The sequence below is a fragment of the Musa acuminata genome, chromosome BXJ3-10 (assembly GCF_036884655.1).
Source record: "Musa acuminata AAA Group cultivar baxijiao chromosome BXJ3-10, Cavendish_Baxijiao_AAA, whole genome shotgun sequence".
NCBI classification, from domain to species: Eukaryota; Viridiplantae; Streptophyta; class Magnoliopsida; order Zingiberales; family Musaceae; genus Musa; species Musa acuminata.
In genome coordinates, this window is record NC_088358.1 from 31763721 (window position 1) to 31782654 (window position 18934).

The following is an 18934-nucleotide window of genomic DNA, read 5'->3' on the forward strand; positions in this document are numbered from 1 at the left end:
AAAATATATATGAAATTTGATCCATATATCTGTCTTTAATGATCGAAGAATTTGTCCTGTAGAAGCTGAATTGGAAATTCACATTATGGTAGACGGATCATTAAATTGGTATCACATACGTACATGTTTGCTCACTCCATCAATCATACCACACATCAGAGGGAAGGAACGGTCGCTACATCGCCACGAATAGCTCTCGACTCTCTACTGCAAACGGTTGAGATGACGCGCGTTGACAGGAAGCGGAGCACGCGTGTACACGAGCAGCAAAAGGCTGTTCTACTTGGAACCGCGTATTGATCTGGAAATGGAGCAAGCTTCCTTTGTTTCCGTGAACTACAGAAGTCGATCGTGTACGTTTCATCAGGTGCGTGAACCAGTGAGTTCGATGTGTTCTATTTCGGATTTTATCTTTGTTTCTTAATAGCAGTAAATGCTGATTGAGACGAACATAATATGTCAGAAACAGAGCAATTTATGCTTAGCTTTCATTTCCCAGCGAGAAGAAAGAAGCCAAGGTTAATGGAAGATACTGAGTTGGGTGCTCACACGGTAGCGTCTCATGGAGTAAAGGTGGCGAGGTTCCACCTGCATGACTGGATTATGCTGATTCTCCTCGGAGCGCTTGAGCTCGTGTTCTATGTTGTCGATCCATTTGATCGCTTCGTTGGGAAGGACATGATGGCCGATCTCAAGTACCCACTGAAGAGCAGCACCACAGTGCCATTCTGGGCTGTTCCTGTATGTTCTTGCTTTGACTCCATCCAAACAAGACAGTTACTTTGAGCTCTGCGAAGTCCTTCGTTGTGTTGCAGATCATCGCCGTCCTGTTTCCTTGTCTGGTCTTTGTAGCTATCTACTTCAGAAGAAGGGATGTTTATGATCTGCATCATGCAATCCTAGGTAAAATTAATCGTTTCCAGATTCATCTTGTTACGATTTAGCTGACGACGTATGAATCACTCAGGCATCTTGTACTCGGTGCTTGTGTCGGGGATGGTGACCGACGCCGTCAAGGACGCGGTTGGCCGGCCTCGTCCGGACTTCTTCTGGCGTTGCTTTCCTGATGGAAAAGAGGTGCTTCATCCTCTCTCTCTCTCTCTCTCTCTCTCTCTCTCTCTCTCTCTCTCTGCGTTGCTGCTATACATGAGATATGCAGGTGTATGACAGCGTCACAACACGGGCTATATGCCACGGGCTAAAGGGAATGATAAAAGATGGCCATAAAAGCTTTCCAAGTGGCCATGCTTCATGTAGGTGATAGATGCATCACCGAAGCTTCCTTTCATGGTCGTCGCTGCAAATGACTAGTGCTTCCATCTTCACGCAGGGTCATTTGCAGGCTTAGGCTTCTTCTCCTGGTACCTGGCAGGAAAGATCCAAGCTTTTGATCGCAGAGGTCACATCGCAAAGCTTTGCCTCGTGTTTCTTCCTCCACTGGTTGCGTGCATGGTGTCGATCTCCCTGGTGAATGATTACTTACATCACTGGGGAGATGTGTTTGCTGGTGGTCTTTTAGGTTCGTATCTCTGCGTTCGATTGTCATCGTTTGCTATGAATTCACAGGACAGGATTGTTGAGATTGTCGTCCGTATTCATGCAGGAATAGTGGTGGGTTCGTGTTGTTACCTGCAGTTCTATCCACCGCCGCATCACATACATGGTGTGTTCCTTCGTAGCTTAAAATTAGAAGAAATGTGTGTCTTATTAGATCTCTCCTGAAAGTGATGAATCAAATCTATGTTAATTTGGCATGCATTACATAGTGGGAAATGCAGTCCACTCAGCAAGACCATACTAATTGTTTTCAGGTTGGGGGACGCATGCATACTTGCAGGTGTCGACTGAGACAAGGAACGGTGGTCGGACATGGAGGACGAGGGGGAACACGAGTGAGTCTGAGGTAGGGTTGGGAACTCGCAATGGTTCATGTGAAGACGAAGGTGGTGACGCGAGTACCGCAGAAGACATGGATGCAGCTGGCATGAGAGATATGTTGCCTGAAGAACGAGTGTAATATGATATCTACGACCTTTCTGTATTCCTATTGTGGAACGATCTGCTGCAGACAAAACTATCGGACGTTTCATTATCGAGCACTCTATCGATTCAATCATTTACTGGAACAAACTAAAACGAAAAATGATAAATACGTATTTATCATCCTCGAATCATAACTCGCATCCTCAAAATTCACCTGTTCTAGATATTCCAATTCAAAAAATAATAATAAAATCGAGTTCTCCTTCTATATCTGTTCTCGTTCTCCACCACAATCAGGCAGCCTACAGCGACAGACGATTATTTAATTGACTTTAGGAAACTTCAAGCCGTTTTCCAGCGATTTATCTTCCAGCCAAAAAGGCGAAGATCACGGCGGATAGGAACAACACAATATGATGACATCGCCAGATTCCGTGGTCAATTCCACGGTTTTGCGCCCGGACGTCCCTACGGAGGGAGACCGGAGTACCACCCACCCATGTGCTCGCTCATCATCCCCCCTCTCATTCCTTCCATCTGGTCCCTCACCTTATTCCATGTAGTTACTCGACATGCACTACACGCTCACACACACATGTATGAACATTTTTTACTGTGGCGGTAAGATATAAAGTGACCAGCTACTACTGCATGCCGAATTGAACGTCCACCAACCTTTAACAGCATTAATTGCCCCCAACAACCATTAAACAACCCCAACAAACAGACAACAGTACGTAATAAGTTCTATCACCTCAATCCACGGGAAGCTCCTAAAGGGGCACTATCAACTAGCTATGCTCCGTCGCCATTCCGTCCCGTCGCCGTCGAGCAACACTCAACATGTACCAACTTCACGGCGCTAAAAGCGAACATCCAATGCAGTGAGTAAAAGCGGAGAACCGAAAAAAAGAAAAAGAAAAGAATTACGAACGTAAAAAAAACAAAAAACAAAAGAAAAAAGAGATTTGAAACACTACTTGACAGGCTGGACTTTTGTCCTCATTCCATCTGGTTCTCAATCACTCTTACTACCATCATCATTACTTCTACTACTAACTAATTGCTTGCTTACCAGTGCGCGCCTCAGCACTTGTTGGGGGTGAAGGCTACCGACGCGTTCTCAAGGTCGAAACTGACACGTGTCCCCTGCTGCTGCACGTTGCCGATGATGGAGAGCGGCGCCGAGGTCGGGGCGAAGGCTAGGCAGTAGGTGCCCGCGCCGTCCACCGGGATCAGGTAGTTCTTCGCTGGCAGCCGCAGCTCCCGGCCGCCTGGGAAGTGGAACCCCACCGTCGGTACCTCCACGCTCGTCCTGGACGACAGGTCGTAGCACGTGTCGAACAGCGACACTCCCGAGGCCGACGGCAGCGATGCCGTGCCTGCCCGGAAGGCGTCCCGCAGCGCCGAGTACGCCCCCTCTTGTAGCCGCGTCACCGCTGTGCCGGAGTCCACGATCACGCCGCCGGCCCCGCTCTCGTCCACCGCGAAGGCCGAAGGCGGGATGGACAGCATCTCACCGCCCACGCTGATACCGGTCACACCGACGTAGTAGAAGGTCTCGAGCCGGCGGTTGCGGAGGAGGGGTGCGGTCACGGCGGGAGCAGCGACGGAGTGGGAAGCGGCGGAGGCGGCGCTGAAATCTAGGGTGGAGGAGGCAGGGGAGTCGCGGTCCACGAGGCAGTAGGAGAAGGAGCGGGCCGAGATTTGGGAGGGGAAGGAGAGGGGTCCACCGCCGAGGGCGAGCAGCCCGGCCGCACCGACAAACAGGCCCTCGTTGTCGTGGCCGCACCCGATGGCGACGCCGGACACCGGATCCGACCCGCCGAGGGTCACCGTCTCCGTGGCGAAGTCCCCAACGGTGTAAGATCCGTCTCCGTAAGAGACCTGATACAGGCAGTTCCCCTCGCTACCGCCTCTGCCGGATGTGGTGGCGGCGGCGGCGATGGAGGAAGAGGAGTTCCGGCAGGCGGATATGTCGAGGGAGCGGCATTGGGAGGAATCGCAGGAGAGGGGGACGTAGGAGGATGAAGCGGAGGGATCGAAGACGGGGTCGGTCTGCTGGTAGCAGTCGGCGCAGGGGGCGCACTGAATCCAGCTGACGTCACTGCCGGTGTCGAGAACCATGTAGAGCGGCTTGGCAGGGCTGCCGACCCCGACCCGGGAGAAGTACTCGCCGCTCCCCAGGCTGGTCCCAGAGACGACAGGACCCTCGATCGAGTCTGCGGCAGCGATCGGAAGCGCCTTCTCCTCGGCGATGGGCTTCAGATCGGAAGCAGCGACGCCGCCGACGGCGAGGGCTGCGCGGGCCGCGATGGAGCGGACGCGGGCGGCGTCGCGGCGGAGGCGGGCCAGGGTCAGGGCCTTGTAGTCCGGGTGTCGGTGGCCGTCGGAGGAGGGGAGGAAGTCGCGGGAGTGGAGGGGAAGGGAGATGGCGGAGGAGGAAATATTATGGGAGAGGGGGTGGTGGGAGGAGACGGGGTCGAAGGAAAGGGCACGGAGGGCCAGGGCTAGGGTGGCGGAAACGTCGAGGGTGGCTGTCGTAGTCGACCGGGTGCTCCGCGGCGGTAAGTGACGGGCAACGGCTGAGGAGGTGGAGAACGCGAGTAGGGAGAGCAGAAAGAGAAGGAAGCGGTGGCGGTGGGTGCCGTCCTCCGCCATCAGACCTGCAAGGATGACAACAGCAGTGGCTAGGTGGTGAGCGAATGAGGAGAGAGTCTAAGAGATGGCCGAGGAGTGGAGTAGATTGCTGCAGAAGCGAATTTAATGGACGGAAAGGAAGGCAACGGCAACGAATGGTAAATGGGGTCACGTCATCGGCGTCGGTTTGGGGTGATTGAAGAGGACGGGGCGGTGGCGAGGAGAGAGAGAGTGTGTGTAGGGTTTTAGCCTTGCAACTCTTGGGCTTGATGGAGAGAGAAGATCCGTTGCTTCTTTTTCAACTTGGGTGATCTTGAAAATAAGATGAAAAATATATATAAAATAACTTGTTGCGTTTTATAAATATTTTATTTGGACATAAAGGCCAGTGGTGGTGCTATTTACTCCGGTAAATCATGTTAAAAGTTGGATACGCTTTTTATTTTATTTTATGGACATGCCATGATGATGATGATGCTGATACAAAGGGCAAACACCACCAAAAGGCATCCATCCTCAACCGTCAATGTCACATCATGATGAAGGGATCTCATCATCGTTTTCTTGCGCTTTAGACCGCACCTGATCTTAAATCATTGTACCCTTGGAAGCAACGGGCCCCACCTTTTTAATTGAAAGGGCCCCTCTCCTTCGAAGGCACACAGAGGCCATCGTCCCCGACCAAAGTGATCCACCAAAATGTGGCATTTGAACCCGTCACGTCTGTTTGGACTGGACACGTATGCCCGCAGAGCAAGGCCCCTCTATGGATCCGTCCATTTGAGACTCGACAATGGAATTAAGTCGCTGGTCCCCCTCCCAGATCCAACCTCCTCTTTCTCCGGTTCGGAAGGATGATAGTAAAATTACCCCGGCCAGGCAATTAATAGGCAGGTTTGATAGCCACACATGGCATCCATGTCTTGTAAGCTCGTGATAACTCCTTGCCCCACCTCAAAGTGGCCTTCCCAGGTTCACAAACAGTGCTAATGCATGCATGACATCATGAGATGCAGCGTGCGGCTGAGGGCGCCCGGCCCATTGTTGGTCCAACAGGCAACCTGCACTCGCAATGCTCAGTTCTCGTGTAAAGGCACACAAGAAGAAATCTGGAAACGGTACCTGCTTAACATTAAATAGGACCAAAATCAAGGTGGAACAGTGAGTGTCATTCATGGATAGGTATGAGAAATAATATAATTGAGCAGCAATATGACATCAAACTATTCGTTTCAAAGAAGAAGAAGGATCACTCACTTCTGTTTTGGAAAGATGCCTTCCCTCTCTTATCATGCATAGAGAATATTTGGAGAAGAAAACTGGCCCCAGTTGGAAGAGTTCTGTATGTAAAAAAAAAAAAAAAAAGGCATTGGACTCATTTAGTTGCCAAAACACCAGTTCTGAATCATCTACAAACCAGTGCAAATTTGCAATAATGCTTCTCATGATCGATATGACATGACACATGTTCTGAGTTTAGTCCTTATCAATGAACCATAATATGCAAAATTTTACCAATCTCAAGACCTGATACACATTAAAAAAAAAAACCTTAATATTCCAGTAAAATTATCCACTCATAAAACAGAAATAGATGGTACAAATTCTTTTTATTATATTAGTTGTGGGACTTGTCTGATACACAAGCAGCAAATGCGATATGATGTGCACAACTGTTCAACTAATAATGTCTACAATCTTAACAGAAAAAAATGGAGGGAGGACACAAACTGAATATGCCAGCAATAAACACAAAAAATTACTTTGCTAAATCAATTGAGAATCAGGATTGATTTCCAAAATCTTAGATGTTTAGTGCAAAGCACCAAGATAAGAAATGAAATTTTACTACAGAGCACACAAAAAATTACATAAACATAAGCTTACTCCATGAAAGCTCAGCAGCATCCAACACATGCAAGCCAAAAGATACCTTAAATTGGAAGATTAATTCTCAAAACTGTAATAAGAAATCACTGAAAAGGCTCCAAAACAAAAAGTTCCCAACCGCTACTACTAGGAGTTATCTGATGATGAAAATTTTTAAAGCCAGAACCTATTTCATGTGGCCATAGAGAAAAAGAAAGGGAAATCAGAAGAATTTCTCCAAAGGCAAATGAAAAGGCTCAAACATCACTATAAGACATTTACAGGTATCTATTTCATGAAGTCATAGAGAAAAGAAAGGAAAATCAGAAGATTTTCTGCAAACACAAACAAAAACACTCGAATATCAGTATAAGACATTTACAGGTTACCGACATTACAACAATAATTAAACTCAATTCCTACTGTACTACATGAAATGTTAATTAAGCATAATAGTTACGCAAACCATGGCCACGCATATATATAGATAGATCCTTTGGCTGTTTCAAGGATCCATCTTCTCTAAGTTCAATCAGAAAGTAACTTGGGATACTTAACAAGTTATGCTTGAAACTTACATGTGCAAAAAATAAAAAAGGGAAAAAACTGGATGTAGCAACCGACATGTGTAACTTAGTGGAGCACAGACATCAAATTATTAGAAGCGAAGAACAGATAAGACAATGAATAACCTACTTTTTGTTTGCTGTTTATCCTACAACACATATCATGATAATGAATTGGCGGCATGCAGCTCAGGGCTTGAGCATTTCACAACCACTGTGCATTCTCTAAAAATACACACAAGCATTATACAACAACCTGCTTACTATGATGTTATAATGTTCTAGTGTGTGAACACAATCTCTTTGCTGACACTGTACAAACAAGGTCTTATTTCCCTACTCCATTTCCGAAAGAATGGAAGCCACGGTTAAAACCTAAGTCCACTTAGCTAAATTTGCACAAGAGAATGAACGTTATATATAACAACAATCTATCTTCTTTGAGACATATATAGGCGACACCATCATTTGTGTTCATGTAAAATCAATGTCATAGATTAGTTTAATTACTTTTATTTTAGAAGAAGAAGTTTAATTACTATGGGGCCAGAATCTCTCATATTCATGCAGTCAAAGTTACAAATATATGACATTAGCTTCCATCACCTGTAATTGCTTCTATCTGGGTGCTCACGTTAGATTACTAAATATCCAACATGTCCCTTCATTTTTGGTGGTCCTTTATCGCTATGCTCCTACCCATCCCCACCCTTCTTCTGCCCTATCACTTAAGACTCTAACTTGCAGGCTTGCAGCAGTTAAAGACTTCTTGACAAATCTTGTGGTTATTCATGTTTCAAGGAAGCTATGCCCATATCAGATAGCTCTGAGCCCCAAAAATTCTAGCAAAGCACATTACCACTTGGCTATCACGTGATGCATAAAAAGATTCCCCCGACTTGAGGGAACAGAGATTCAATGGCTGAAAGATTAGGAGAGTTACTCCCGTCGCTTAGAACCAGATTGATGCCGTAATAATATATGGCCATATTGCAGAATTTGATTAGTCCACCCAAGGAACAATATGACAGGCTAAAGGCGAAGAATTTGGGGAAAAAAAAGGAACAAATTGTCCTATCAAACAAGCCCTAACGGCGAAGTAGAGCGAAGGAGACATTCTCGAGGATTTCCAAGTAATCGTCCATAAGCTGTTGATGAAATTATGAGAGAATAAACGATCAAGACAAGAAATCCCTTGTTTCCACTCTGTTGGTCTAAAACGATCGTAAAAGAAGAACGAAAGACAAGAGGAACTTGGTAAAGTTGTAATACCTGGTTCTTGGGGAGGAAACGGAGGTGGAAGAGGAGGAGGAACGACCATCCAATCCCTCATCTGGGTTAGAGCACTATTCAAGAACCAGAAACCCATCAACAAAAGGATGTTCCTTTGATCTGCTCATGATACTTCATGCAGGAACAATATGTCAAGATCTCTCTCTCTCTCTCTCTCTCTCTCTCTCTCTCTCTCATGCTTTCTTGATTCCACCGCCGTTGATTTCCTACACCTCTTTGGTGTTAGAGACCGATTCAAGAACCAGAGACCCTGCAATAAGAGTATGTTCTTTACGGATCGAAGAACAATTAGTAGGGCGACGCATCCTGTTTCCGTCGAAGAACGATTGCCGGCGATCGCCACGGCGCCTGGTCTCCTCCTTGCTTTCTTTTATTCCACCGCCCACATGAATCGTTCCGCCTCTTGTTTTGTCGTTTTCCTTCTTCCGTTTTTGAGTCGTAGCTTTCGTCGTGGGGAGCTTATATATATATATATATATATATATATATATATATATATATATATATGGAGGATCGAGTGCAAGTCTTTTCCTTGGAAGTTGATTCGGTGGCAGTAGGTGAATGCGCCACAAAAACCATGCTCATTCACGAGACAGATCGGACAAAATCCAGCACATCGTCGTCAGTGTCCCCCGGCAAAATACAAAGCCAGCACAAGTCCTCCGAGTTCACCAATTGCCCTCCCATCCGCCGGACTCCTCATCTCTTGCCTTCTCGCGCGTGAGTTCGGGATGGCCGGAAGGACGACGCGCCTGCTGTCACTGAAGCTGGCCGTCACGATCCTCAATCCCTTTCTCGCGCTGCTGCTCTTCTCCGCCACGCCACTCCATGGCCTCAACATCGGCGTCCAGTCTGTCAACTCCGGCCTCACTGCGGTCCGAATCAATCACCTTTTTCCTCTTGCTCTTCTTCTCCTTATTTCAATATTGGATTACTCGGATTCCATTAGGTTGGTTGTCTTCTCTGCAGAGCAAGCAGCAGTGCAGCAGGAAGTGCCAGTCTGATCATTGCACCGGTAAGAGATCGATCTCGCCCTTTGCTTGCTTGATACATCACCGACATCAGATCTAAGGAATTAACATATAGCATACACATGTCATTCAAGTGCCACCCTTGTTGAAATATGGCAAGTATTGTGGCATCCTGTACAGCGGTTGCCCAGGGGAGAAGCCATGTGATGCTCTTGACGCCTGCTGCATGGTGCACGATGCCTGCGTCCAATCCAAGCGTACTGTCTTCCCCCGTTTCCTTGCGTTGTGATCAGTGATGCTTGCTTGGCTGCTAACCAGCGGTGTTGGGGTCGCAGATGATTACTTGAGCCAGGAGTGCAACGAGAACTTCCTCGACTGCATCGCGGCGGTGAGGGCGTCCGGTAAGGGAACGTTCAAGGGGAACAAATGCATGGTGGAGGAGGTGGTGGAGGTGATGACTCTGGTGATAGAAGCCGCCTTGTTAGCCGGAAGGGTTCTTCACAAGCCATAGGAGAAACAAGGGGTGAATCAATTTACTGTACGTTGTTTATGTGAGATCACATCTCCCTCCATAAAGTTTGCAATGTTACATCACTTATTGTCCTCGGTTCATCTTATCCATAGCTCATGAGCAGAAGACTTGTGTCCAACTCTGTCTGTCTTTTCTACGAGTATCTCTTTCATTTTGTTATGGTGCATGTTACTGGACTTGTTTGTTCTGTAGCTTTTATATAGAGTGATCCCTTTGTCTCAGGGCCTGCAGAAGGCATAGTATAGTGCATACGATGAACACTGGCTGAAGCATAGAGTCATTAACATGACCAACTGGAGATTAAATTTCTCTTTGAGATGATCAAAGATAAAAATCCCTTTATTTTGATTGGATCTCTGTTCTTTTACCATGCTCTCCCTGGATGGGTGATCATCATAATTCGACAACGAGAATCGAGTGCATGAGTTCATTTTCCAGCCTTACTAGGGCTCCAACTTTGGTGCCGTAGGAGAGACAGCTCATGGAGGCCCATCTTCTTCTTCTTCTTCTTCTGCAAGCTCTTCACCACCAAAAGGAAATCAAGACCATTGGTTCTTCTACCTTTCAGCAAGAACACGACAAGATGAGGAACAATTATATGGACTTAATTCCCTGAGGGCAACGAGAAAAGTGGCCACGAGAGCATCTCGACGTAGTCTTCCATTTCTTTTCCGCATCCAACGATGTCCTCCCGTTGTGGAACCATATGCCATGTGCGTGGACGAAGGAACAACGCGATTAGTGTCAAGAGATAAGCCGCATGCATAAATGGAAAGCTGAAGTATATATATAGATGATGATGATGGTGAAAGGACTAATTGCGTTTCTTCATCTACCAACTCTTTGGTTTAGTAAGAGATGGGGTGTCAAAGAGGAAAGCGAAGGGGGAAAAGGAGGTTTGCAAGCTTTATGGAAAGTGATGGCGTACTTGATTCAATATCCTTATTCCCTTCCTCTCACCATTGTCTTCTTATTTCCAGCTTCTCCTATCCGTAGTTCTTGAGCTGAGAAGAGTGGGGGTGGGGGTGGGGGTGGGGGTGGGCGTGGGGGGGGTTCTACAGGATCATGCTGTGGAGCTCCTTCAAGGTAAGGTACTGAGATCTGTCTTCCTCGATCCCATTCTTTCACGTTGGGTTGCATTGTCTGCCCTATCTCAGCACTTGCTTGTCTGAGACCACTTCATTCCAAGCACATGATGTTACCTTTCCCTCACTGCTCAAACCCCTTAGAGAAGCCTTTCGGTAAGCAACTTGAGCTCAACCCTATTCCTCCTCCAAGCAACCCCTACTTCCCGATCTTTGCTTCCGACGGCCTTCCCCTTCCTCTCGGTGCTGTGACTGGCGCAGTTCCTTTACCCTCTCCCCCATCTCTTCCTCCTGTCGATAATTCTTTGGCTACTGCTTCACCATTGATGAGGAAGAAACGCAGTGGAAGCTTTACCCGTAAAAGATCGTGGAGAAATGATAGGAACAGCAAGATACTCACCGCAAAGGGACCAAGAGATCGTCGAATACGGCTCTCCAATGAGGTGGCCCGCAAGTTCTTTGATCTCCAGGACATGCTCGGCTTCGACCAGGGCAGCAAGACAGTGCAATGGCTCTTCAACATGTCCAAACACGCCATCCAAGAACTCACCGCCATCTCCGATCCCCAACTTGGTGGCCTTGGCATCCAAAGCCCAGCGTCCTTCACTCTAGGGTTGGAGAAATCGACCATGGAATCCGACTCCCAAGGCAAGTCGACGACCAAATTGGTCACTGCCACGTCAGTCAAGAATTCCAAGAACGAGAAGCAATTGATCAAGCCCTCAGGGAATGCCGGGTCTAATCTGATGCGCGCCCGGGAGTCGAGGGCCAAAGCAAGGGCAACGGCAAGGGAGAGGACAACAGAGAAGAGAAGAATGTGGTTATTGTCCTCAACAATTGCATCTCATGCCACCAGGAACGAAGGTTCACATTTGCTCAACTTGAGTTCATCCTTGTTAGGATCCATAGCTGAAATGGAAGCGAGACAACGTTCTTCCTCTCACACACAGCGCATTAGGTTATCCGATCAAAGAAACTACGAGTTCCCAGCACAAGATGGACCCTGCCTGATCCCAATTTTTGGCTATTCCGAGAAGATTGCAGACCGCAACGACATGGATAACATCCTTCAAGAACAATCAGACATGGAAAGAATGCCCTAAGCTGATCTCTTGTTCCTCGGGAGGCCATCATCACCAACAGTATGTAACCTCACACGCTTTATGTCAGTCTGATTTCTTTTCTTCTGGTATGCCAACTCGATCTTTGTATTCGATTATCTTTGCTTTGGACACATAATTAGTTGTCTGGTTGTTTCAATTGCAAGTATATTTTTCTCTTCGGCTCCCTCTTTGACTTGGTGATTAGACATCTGTATTCAGAAACATCTTCTTGCAATTCAACATTTGAAGTATTAGAAGATGTAGATTCAACTTCAAAAATCCGTATCTCTGATTTCGAAACATTTGCATCAGTCTTAAAGGATTCTGAAAACTTACATGACAAGGATAATCTGCAATATATATACAAATGCTTCTCTCCAAACAGGGGGGTAAGAATCAAATATGAATATTTCAGATTGTGATTGTATGATCCATATTGGATTGTGTTATGGATCCATTAATAGAGGAAAAACCAATAGCTGATCAAGTTAATCAGAAGCACAAAAACTCCCCACAAGTAGGCTATGATTGATCAACATAGAAAGATTAGTTTTATTTCCATGACAACTTCTGAATCTACAATTCATTTTCAAAGCATTAATTTTGGATGTCAATAGAGCAAGAATGCATAGGTTGGTGAAATCCTTTTATCCTGGTAAACATGTTTAGTCTCATACATGAACATCTAGTGGCAACTAAGAATTTTGAACATTCATAGAATCTGTCAAGAACAGCATCTACCAGATATTTGCAATTGCCTTAAGTAGTTCAGCTAACATAGCATTCAAATTCCTCTTTTATGAAATAATTTTCATAAACTGTTACCGATATTTTTCTTTGAGCAAAAGTTGTTTGTCAAGGACACTTCTAGAAATCAAGCTGGTAATATCTACTGCATATTCTAATTCTAATACATCAGCATGGCTACGCAGTTTCCTACATAATTTTGCTATTTTTCTTTGTGCCATATATCTTCTCACTAGCTGAGTTTCCAGTTCTAGTTAACCTGATCAAATAAATGTATTTGTTCCAAACAGAACAGATTTAATTCTATAGCATGAGTTCATTGTGCGTATAATCCTCTACAATAATCAATTCAGCTGTGGCTGTGGCTGTAGCTGTAACATCATCTTCATTAGCTCTTTGTTTTCATTTTTAATCACAAAGCTTGATAGTGGGAACAAGAAAGATTTATGGCAAAGTTAAAAGGCACAACTGTGTTTGTTGTAACATATGACTGACACATATGGTTAATAAGCAGGACATCCTTACAGTAATAACAAAGCCAATGGTGAAGACATTGGCTTTGTTTCCATTGACTTGCCAATGGAAAAGAAACCATGCAACAAACAACTTATATAGCAAAGGTCATCTAGTTGGTCCAGTTGCATAAATTGAACACTCATGTAAAAATGTGATACCAAAGAAATACTCAAAATAACCCACTGAACTGAGTATGAGATGAAATTTGCTAGGACCTTCAAAAGAGAGCATGACATACCTCATGTAACTTAGGATGGTAACTCAAATGTTCATCTAGTTATGACCGGTGAGCGCCATTTTTCTTCTATGCAAGGTGATCAAAGTTGCGATGTGTCACCAGTAAACAACCAATGGACCATCAGATATATGATCTCATATGACTTAGGGAACCCTAAAAGTACTGGTCAATCTTTGTAAAGAACCAGCTGCCAGCAACAGACAAGAGTTATTTGGCAAGGGGTAATTTTCAAAAGATCAATCTTAAGAAATTAAGAAAAGATCAACATCCTGTTGAAACAATTAGGAGCTTATGTGTGTTACTCAATACATCATGCATGCATAGAAGGCTACTGTTGTTGATCAGTAGTTGACCTTCTCTATTCCAGAATAGTGCCTAATAGCACCTGAAAGAATTGAATTTAATTATATGTATTACTTCATTTTCCTTGAAAATTCTGAACCCACAATGTTTATATCAAATTATGTCATGATAAACAGTACCAGCATACACAACATCTGAGAATTGATCCTATGCGGCAAAGCTTAACTGCATATTGCACCAAGCATTATGGAAGAACCACTCTTCTGGATTTAATACCATTAGGACAAATTATTCACAACAGTGTCTTGACTGTTTTTCCTTCATATATATATATGCATACTTTTTTTATATATTTATTGTGTAAATCTGTTTGTTTATATATGTTAATTTCACCAATATATATGTGAATAGTGAGAGAGAGAGTGAGAGAGAGAGAGAGAGAGAGAGAGAGAGAGAGAGCTTTTGATTGTGTACATACCAATGCCAAGAGAACTTGAACTCTAGATCTGAACATGCTTTTAAATCCGCATATGAAATTAGTGTACAGTTCAAGGACTTACTACATGTGTCAGAGTGACAACAGGTCTTCATATGGCTTCTCAACAAGGATGACTAAGATTGAGCTTATATAGATGTCTATAACATAATATTCAGAACTTTCTATCTTTTCATTGAATTAGAATCTTTAGGATAGAACTTCTTGACAATTCATCTATGAGAAATAGAAGCTTGCCCATGAGACAACTGAAAGAACTAGTCCAAACCAGAAAGCCTAGATGTGCATGTATAAGAGTGATCCAAAATTCTTGATTAAACAAAGTTTGAGGCTTTTTTTGTGAAGCTTATCTGTTGTTGTACAAGCTCTCATGAACCCTCTCCAATCTGGATCCGAGTCCCAGTTTGATACTTTGTCAGATGTCACTGTCTAGTATCATCGAAAAAATAATAAAAGGATAACCGATATTTGAAACATTACTCTATAGAATGATGTAGAGATAGAATGGAAGATAGATTATATGAGCTATATTAATTAAAAAATTAAAATAAAAGGAGGATTATTACATTGAGAGGAGAAAGGGGAACACAAAAGGGAAAAATTTTGGAGATAAATGTCTTTAAGGTATTCTAAGAGAGAATAAAAGAACCTTGGAGATAGTATGCTCATTGGAAGCAAACCTAGGGAGGAAGAAAATTGATAGAAACCAAGAAAAATAACTTGGAGAAAGTGTTCCAATATCTTTCAAACAGTAATAGAAATTTACTTTTTTTTATTGAGGTGACCAAATTTAATACCCAAGTTTTATGATGGGTTTTTCTCCTAATCTGAATTGACTTTTCAGTTTATTATAATATATGTTGCAGGCTGCTTAGGTACTAATTATATTCTACTCCTGTCAATAAACCTGTGTACTCTCCGCACTATTTTCTATGAGCAGAAATGAAGTACTACTAGTCAAACTAGGTTGATATGTACTCCATCTCAATTACTTACAACCTGCACCTTGGTGATGCCTAACCCCAAAATCCAGTGGATGGAGTGAACTGTAACCTCATATCATAGAAACATGGAAGAGATCCTTTGATGGAATTCCAAATAGTTATTTCTACAGGTAGCACAAGATATAGATAGGTCTATTTACACATTGCATCACCAAAGGTTGAACAAAAAATGAAATTGATCTTCCAGCAAGTAGAGCAAAAATACCTTACTCTCGTACATATCTGTGTGAAACATCTGAGATCTGAGACACATATATATCTTACTGTCAGACACATTTGTATGACTCGTTAGTTTGCAAAGGAGACTAGTAGAGCATTGGCAAAAGCATCCAACTTCAGATAGAACCAGTGAAGAACAACAATAAGAAGAAGAGTTATACCAGGAATTAGGGTACTGAATCCAGCAGTGGAAATGGATATATATATACATCCTACATTTGTTCGGCAGGGCTGTCGGATTCCAAGAGCAGACTCTACGATACGCAAACCAGAAAGGAGATAGAAAGAAGAAGCTTTCCCTGGTCATTCGGATCCATCTTGCAAGTTGTAGCCGCAGGAAACAGCTTTGGGTTTTCCTGCACTGCAGTCGAGATCTTTAACTCTTGCGGGAAACCCTCGAGAATTAATGTACTGTAAAGTAGGGTTTGGGAGGCAACAATGCCCAGCTATCGTGATTCAAGAACAAGAAACTAATGATGAACTTTGTGTGCAGTACCGCTCATCTGTCCTTGAGCCAGCGGTGGAGGTCGGGGAGGGGGGGTGGCGGTAGCTGTTCTTGTTGGGTTGTATTAATGTGAAGAGAAGAGAAGAGAAACCCCAGTGGTCGTCGTCGCTCGAAAGGTTGATAATGCACGCCGACCTGCGCATGTACCTCTCGGCGTTGTGTCGATCGCGCCACCTGCCTGCGGAGGAGTTGTACGTACGTAGCAGTACTAAGGCCACTGTTAGCGATGTAGTATTATTGTTTGTGGCAGACGAGAAACGAAAAAGATTCACCGTGAGAAGATATATTGCCGTCATAAATTTCACAGGAAAAAGAAATTGAAATCGATGAGATTGGCTTTATTATAGATATATAGATAAATTACTAAATTATTGTATCAATCATAGAGACTTTGTTTAGGCAGAACAAGAAAGAAAACTGTTAACAGCAGCTGAGTTTGGGAGTGTCCCCAGCCCCGTCACTTTAGGTCGGGTTGTTCATTTGCACGCTTAGATTCGGACCCGAGATGATTTCCATTTGCCTCGAACCTAACCTGAATCGATCTGATTCAATTTGAGCCTTTAAGTATGATCCACCATCTTCTCTCTTGGATAGTAGTGCCCACCGAGTAGGAGATAGAACGAGTACTGAATTGGAATCAAGCATCAAATCAAATATTTGATATTATCTATCTTGAACTAGAATCACATATCATATCAAATATATGATATTCTTTTCTCTTTGAAGATGATAGTATTGATTTGAGTCTTATTTCTTTATGCCATGCTTGAGTGACAAGCTTCTATATTTCTGTCTTTGTATAGATGAATCGTTAAGATATTCAATTAAGGTTTTGTAAACTTCAATAATATGATTTTCTCTTATATATATATATATATTTATTTATTTATTTATTTGACATGTAAGAGCTTATTATATGTGCAAAATATGCATAGATCAATCAGATTTATTATTTTATCGATATATGAATTGAATTGCTGTTACATCATCATTCCACAAAGAATGACTGCCCCCTTGTCATTGGTGCTGCCTGATCCCTCCCCCTTGCCTCGATGCTCATCAGCTTTGGAGGAGAAGGAACGATGACCTTTATGTCTTCCGGGTGCTTACTTCATCTTTGTCTTCGCCTGAAACACCGCTGCAACGGTTCTCAGATTCCCACTGGTTTTCGCTTGACTTTGCAGTGTTGTTTGGCTATTATTTAGCTTCTCTCTTTATGTGCATCAGAATAAGAGAGAGAGAGAGAGAGACAACATTGGAATGATGGAAGACGAAGAGAATTAGTAGCATGACAAGCCCTATAGCTTCGATGCTCCAATTCCATGCTATAAAGAAGACGGATAACCAGCGGAAAGGAAGAGAGAGTGGGTGGGGTCTGAGGAAAAGGTATGGTTTTACGAAATGGATTCCACTAAACCATACGATTGATTCCACATACAGATGCGCTGAAAGGTGGCCACTTTCTTTCGATGAAAGATGACGAGATGCTTTCACCTAAACTACTCATACTTTGTTGGCTACTCGGAGCTCAGGTATCCTATAATTACCAAAGTCGATCTTTACATTTGCTGCTTCTGGTAATGGATTCCATGGTCATACCACCGTCCATCTCGCTTCTCTCTCCTCCTTCGACATTCCTCTGAGTTGAACAGCTAAAACTACGCCAAGAACTCTCCCTTCGACGACTTAAATTGCCCTTCGGATTCCACCAAGGCATACCACTATGTCTTGCATCTACCTATATGCATTCTAATTGACTATTCAAGGAATCCGCTGTTTCCACTGTGCCGTCCAGGTAGGTAGATTAGATGATGAAGAAGACAGAATCATCATTCATACGAGTCCCGGCCATGACAGCACTCCCGAGATGGTGCAGTGGTGGACTTTAGTGGCATGGCACGAGGAAGAAAGAATATGACTTCCCATGTCTTTATGTTGCACTTGCAGATGATATCATCAGTTCCTTGTGTTTTATTAATAAGTGTTGGCTTTACGAAGAACTTTAAGATAAAGAGGCGATAGATAATCAAAGGAACGAAGTATACTTTCGATCTGTAGTGTTTTAGATTTATTCAAGAATATTTATTTATATTAGTCAAAAGATAAAATATATTTTTTTAAACAATAAAGAAATCTCTCTCATCTATTATTTATCTTAATCTAAATCCTTTATCTTTAATCTCATTTAATCTTAACTATCTGAATTAAACTTTACACACCCTTTTAATTCAAAAATAATTGTAACATGAGGTTGTCTTCAAAAAAATAATTTTTTTTTCACCAAGGCTTTTGTAAAGATGTCATCTTTGATACTATAGTAGTTCTCTCTTATTAACCGGTTCACGAATAAAATAATATTAAACTTTAATATTTTTGGTCATTACAATAGTTGGAGTCGTAACATATTTTACTTGGTATGTTACACCAAGGCTTTACTTGGTGTAAAGTATGTTATACTTGGAGTCGTAACATACTTGGAATCCTAACATATTTTACTTGGTAAGTTTCACCAAGGCTTTAGTATGTTATACTTGGAGTCGTAACATATTTTACTTTAGAACTTGTAACACATTCTTATTTTTTGTTACCCATAAAATCACATTTGAGCCGAGACTAAGTACAGATCATGATGTATTTTTTCTATCATTTGGACAATCAACGTAATAACTATCTGTATAAAAATATAACTTAAAATTTCTTACCTGCTCATAATAAATGTCGTAATTGAAAGTTTATTTGATATATCTAAAAACTCTTTTAGCTACTCCAAATTGATGTTTGCTAGAATTGTGCATAAATTTGAAACAAACATTTGTCTCTTATCATATGATTTTTGTATCCATTATCCAAAAATCAAACGGATC

General features: G+C 43.2%; 4 protein-coding genes across 4 annotated transcripts; 3 read left to right on the forward strand and 1 right to left on the reverse strand.

Annotated features, from left to right (window-relative positions):
* The first annotated feature begins 363 nt into the window (after window positions 1-363).
* Window positions 364-2317, forward strand: LOC135651026 (lipid phosphate phosphatase 2-like). The gene is made up of 7 exons (XM_065170794.1): window positions 364-741; window positions 816-903; window positions 968-1077; window positions 1160-1253; window positions 1331-1519; window positions 1604-1663; window positions 1812-2317. The coding sequence occupies exons 1-7, from the start codon at window positions 457-459 to the stop codon at window positions 2015-2017; spliced, it is 1032 nt and encodes a 343-aa protein (XP_065026866.1). The 5' UTR covers window positions 364-456; the 3' UTR covers window positions 2018-2317.
* A 325-nt stretch (window positions 2318-2642) lies between these two features.
* Window positions 2643-4860, reverse strand: LOC135651025 (protein ASPARTIC PROTEASE IN GUARD CELL 1-like). The gene is made up of 2 exons (XM_065170793.1): window positions 3059-4860; window positions 2643-2845 (listed from the first exon to the last, which is right to left on the reverse strand). The coding sequence occupies exon 1, from the start codon at window positions 4642-4644 to the stop codon at window positions 3070-3072; it is 1575 nt and encodes a 524-aa protein (XP_065026865.1). The 5' UTR covers window positions 4645-4860; the 3' UTR covers window positions 2643-2845; window positions 3059-3069.
* Window positions 4861-9002: 4142 nt separating this feature from the next.
* Window positions 9003-10075, forward strand: LOC135651027 (phospholipase A2 homolog 3-like). Its single transcript, XM_065170795.1, has 4 exons — window positions 9003-9226; window positions 9321-9366; window positions 9457-9579; window positions 9658-10075. The coding sequence occupies exons 1-4, from the start codon at window positions 9083-9085 to the stop codon at window positions 9831-9833; spliced, it is 489 nt and encodes a 162-aa protein (XP_065026867.1). The 5' UTR covers window positions 9003-9082; the 3' UTR covers window positions 9834-10075.
* Window positions 10076-10885: 810 nt separating this feature from the next.
* LOC135650599 (transcription factor TEOSINTE BRANCHED 1-like) lies at window positions 10886-12220 on the forward strand. The gene has a single exon (XM_065170080.1). It carries the CDS (start codon window positions 11047-11049, stop codon window positions 12040-12042), a length of 996 nt encoding a protein of 331 aa, XP_065026152.1. The 5' UTR covers window positions 10886-11046; the 3' UTR covers window positions 12043-12220.
* Window positions 12221-18934: the final 6714 nt, after the last annotated feature.

What these genes read in the sequence shown, in the direction of transcription:
- LOC135651026 (XM_065170794.1), top strand. Translation starts at nt 457, where the DNA reads ATGTCAGAAACAGAGCAATTTATGCTTAGCTTTCATTTCCCAGCGAGA. An exon ending in GCTTTCCTGATGGAAAAGAG is followed by an intron (nt 1,078 to 1,159) that starts GTGCTTCATCCT and finishes TGAGATATGCAG; the next exon opens with GTGTATGACAGCGTCACAAC. An exon ending in ACCGCCGCATCACATACATG is followed by an intron (nt 1,664 to 1,811) that starts GTGTGTTCCTTC and finishes AATTGTTTTCAG; the next exon opens with GTTGGGGGACGCATGCATAC.
- LOC135651025 (XM_065170793.1), bottom strand. Translation starts at nt 4,644, where the DNA reads ATGGCGGAGGACGGCACCCACCGCCACCGCTTCCTTCTCTTTCTGCTC.
- LOC135651027 (XM_065170795.1), top strand. Translation starts at nt 9,083, where the DNA reads ATGGCCGGAAGGACGACGCGCCTGCTGTCACTGAAGCTGGCCGTCACG. An exon ending in TCAACTCCGGCCTCACTGCG is followed by an intron (nt 9,227 to 9,320) that starts GTCCGAATCAAT and finishes TCTTCTCTGCAG; the next exon opens with AGCAAGCAGCAGTGCAGCAG. An exon ending in CCAGTCTGATCATTGCACCG is followed by an intron (nt 9,367 to 9,456) that starts GTAAGAGATCGA and finishes ATGTCATTCAAG; the next exon opens with TGCCACCCTTGTTGAAATAT.
- LOC135650599 (XM_065170080.1), top strand. Translation starts at nt 11,047, where the DNA reads ATGATGTTACCTTTCCCTCACTGCTCAAACCCCTTAGAGAAGCCTTTC.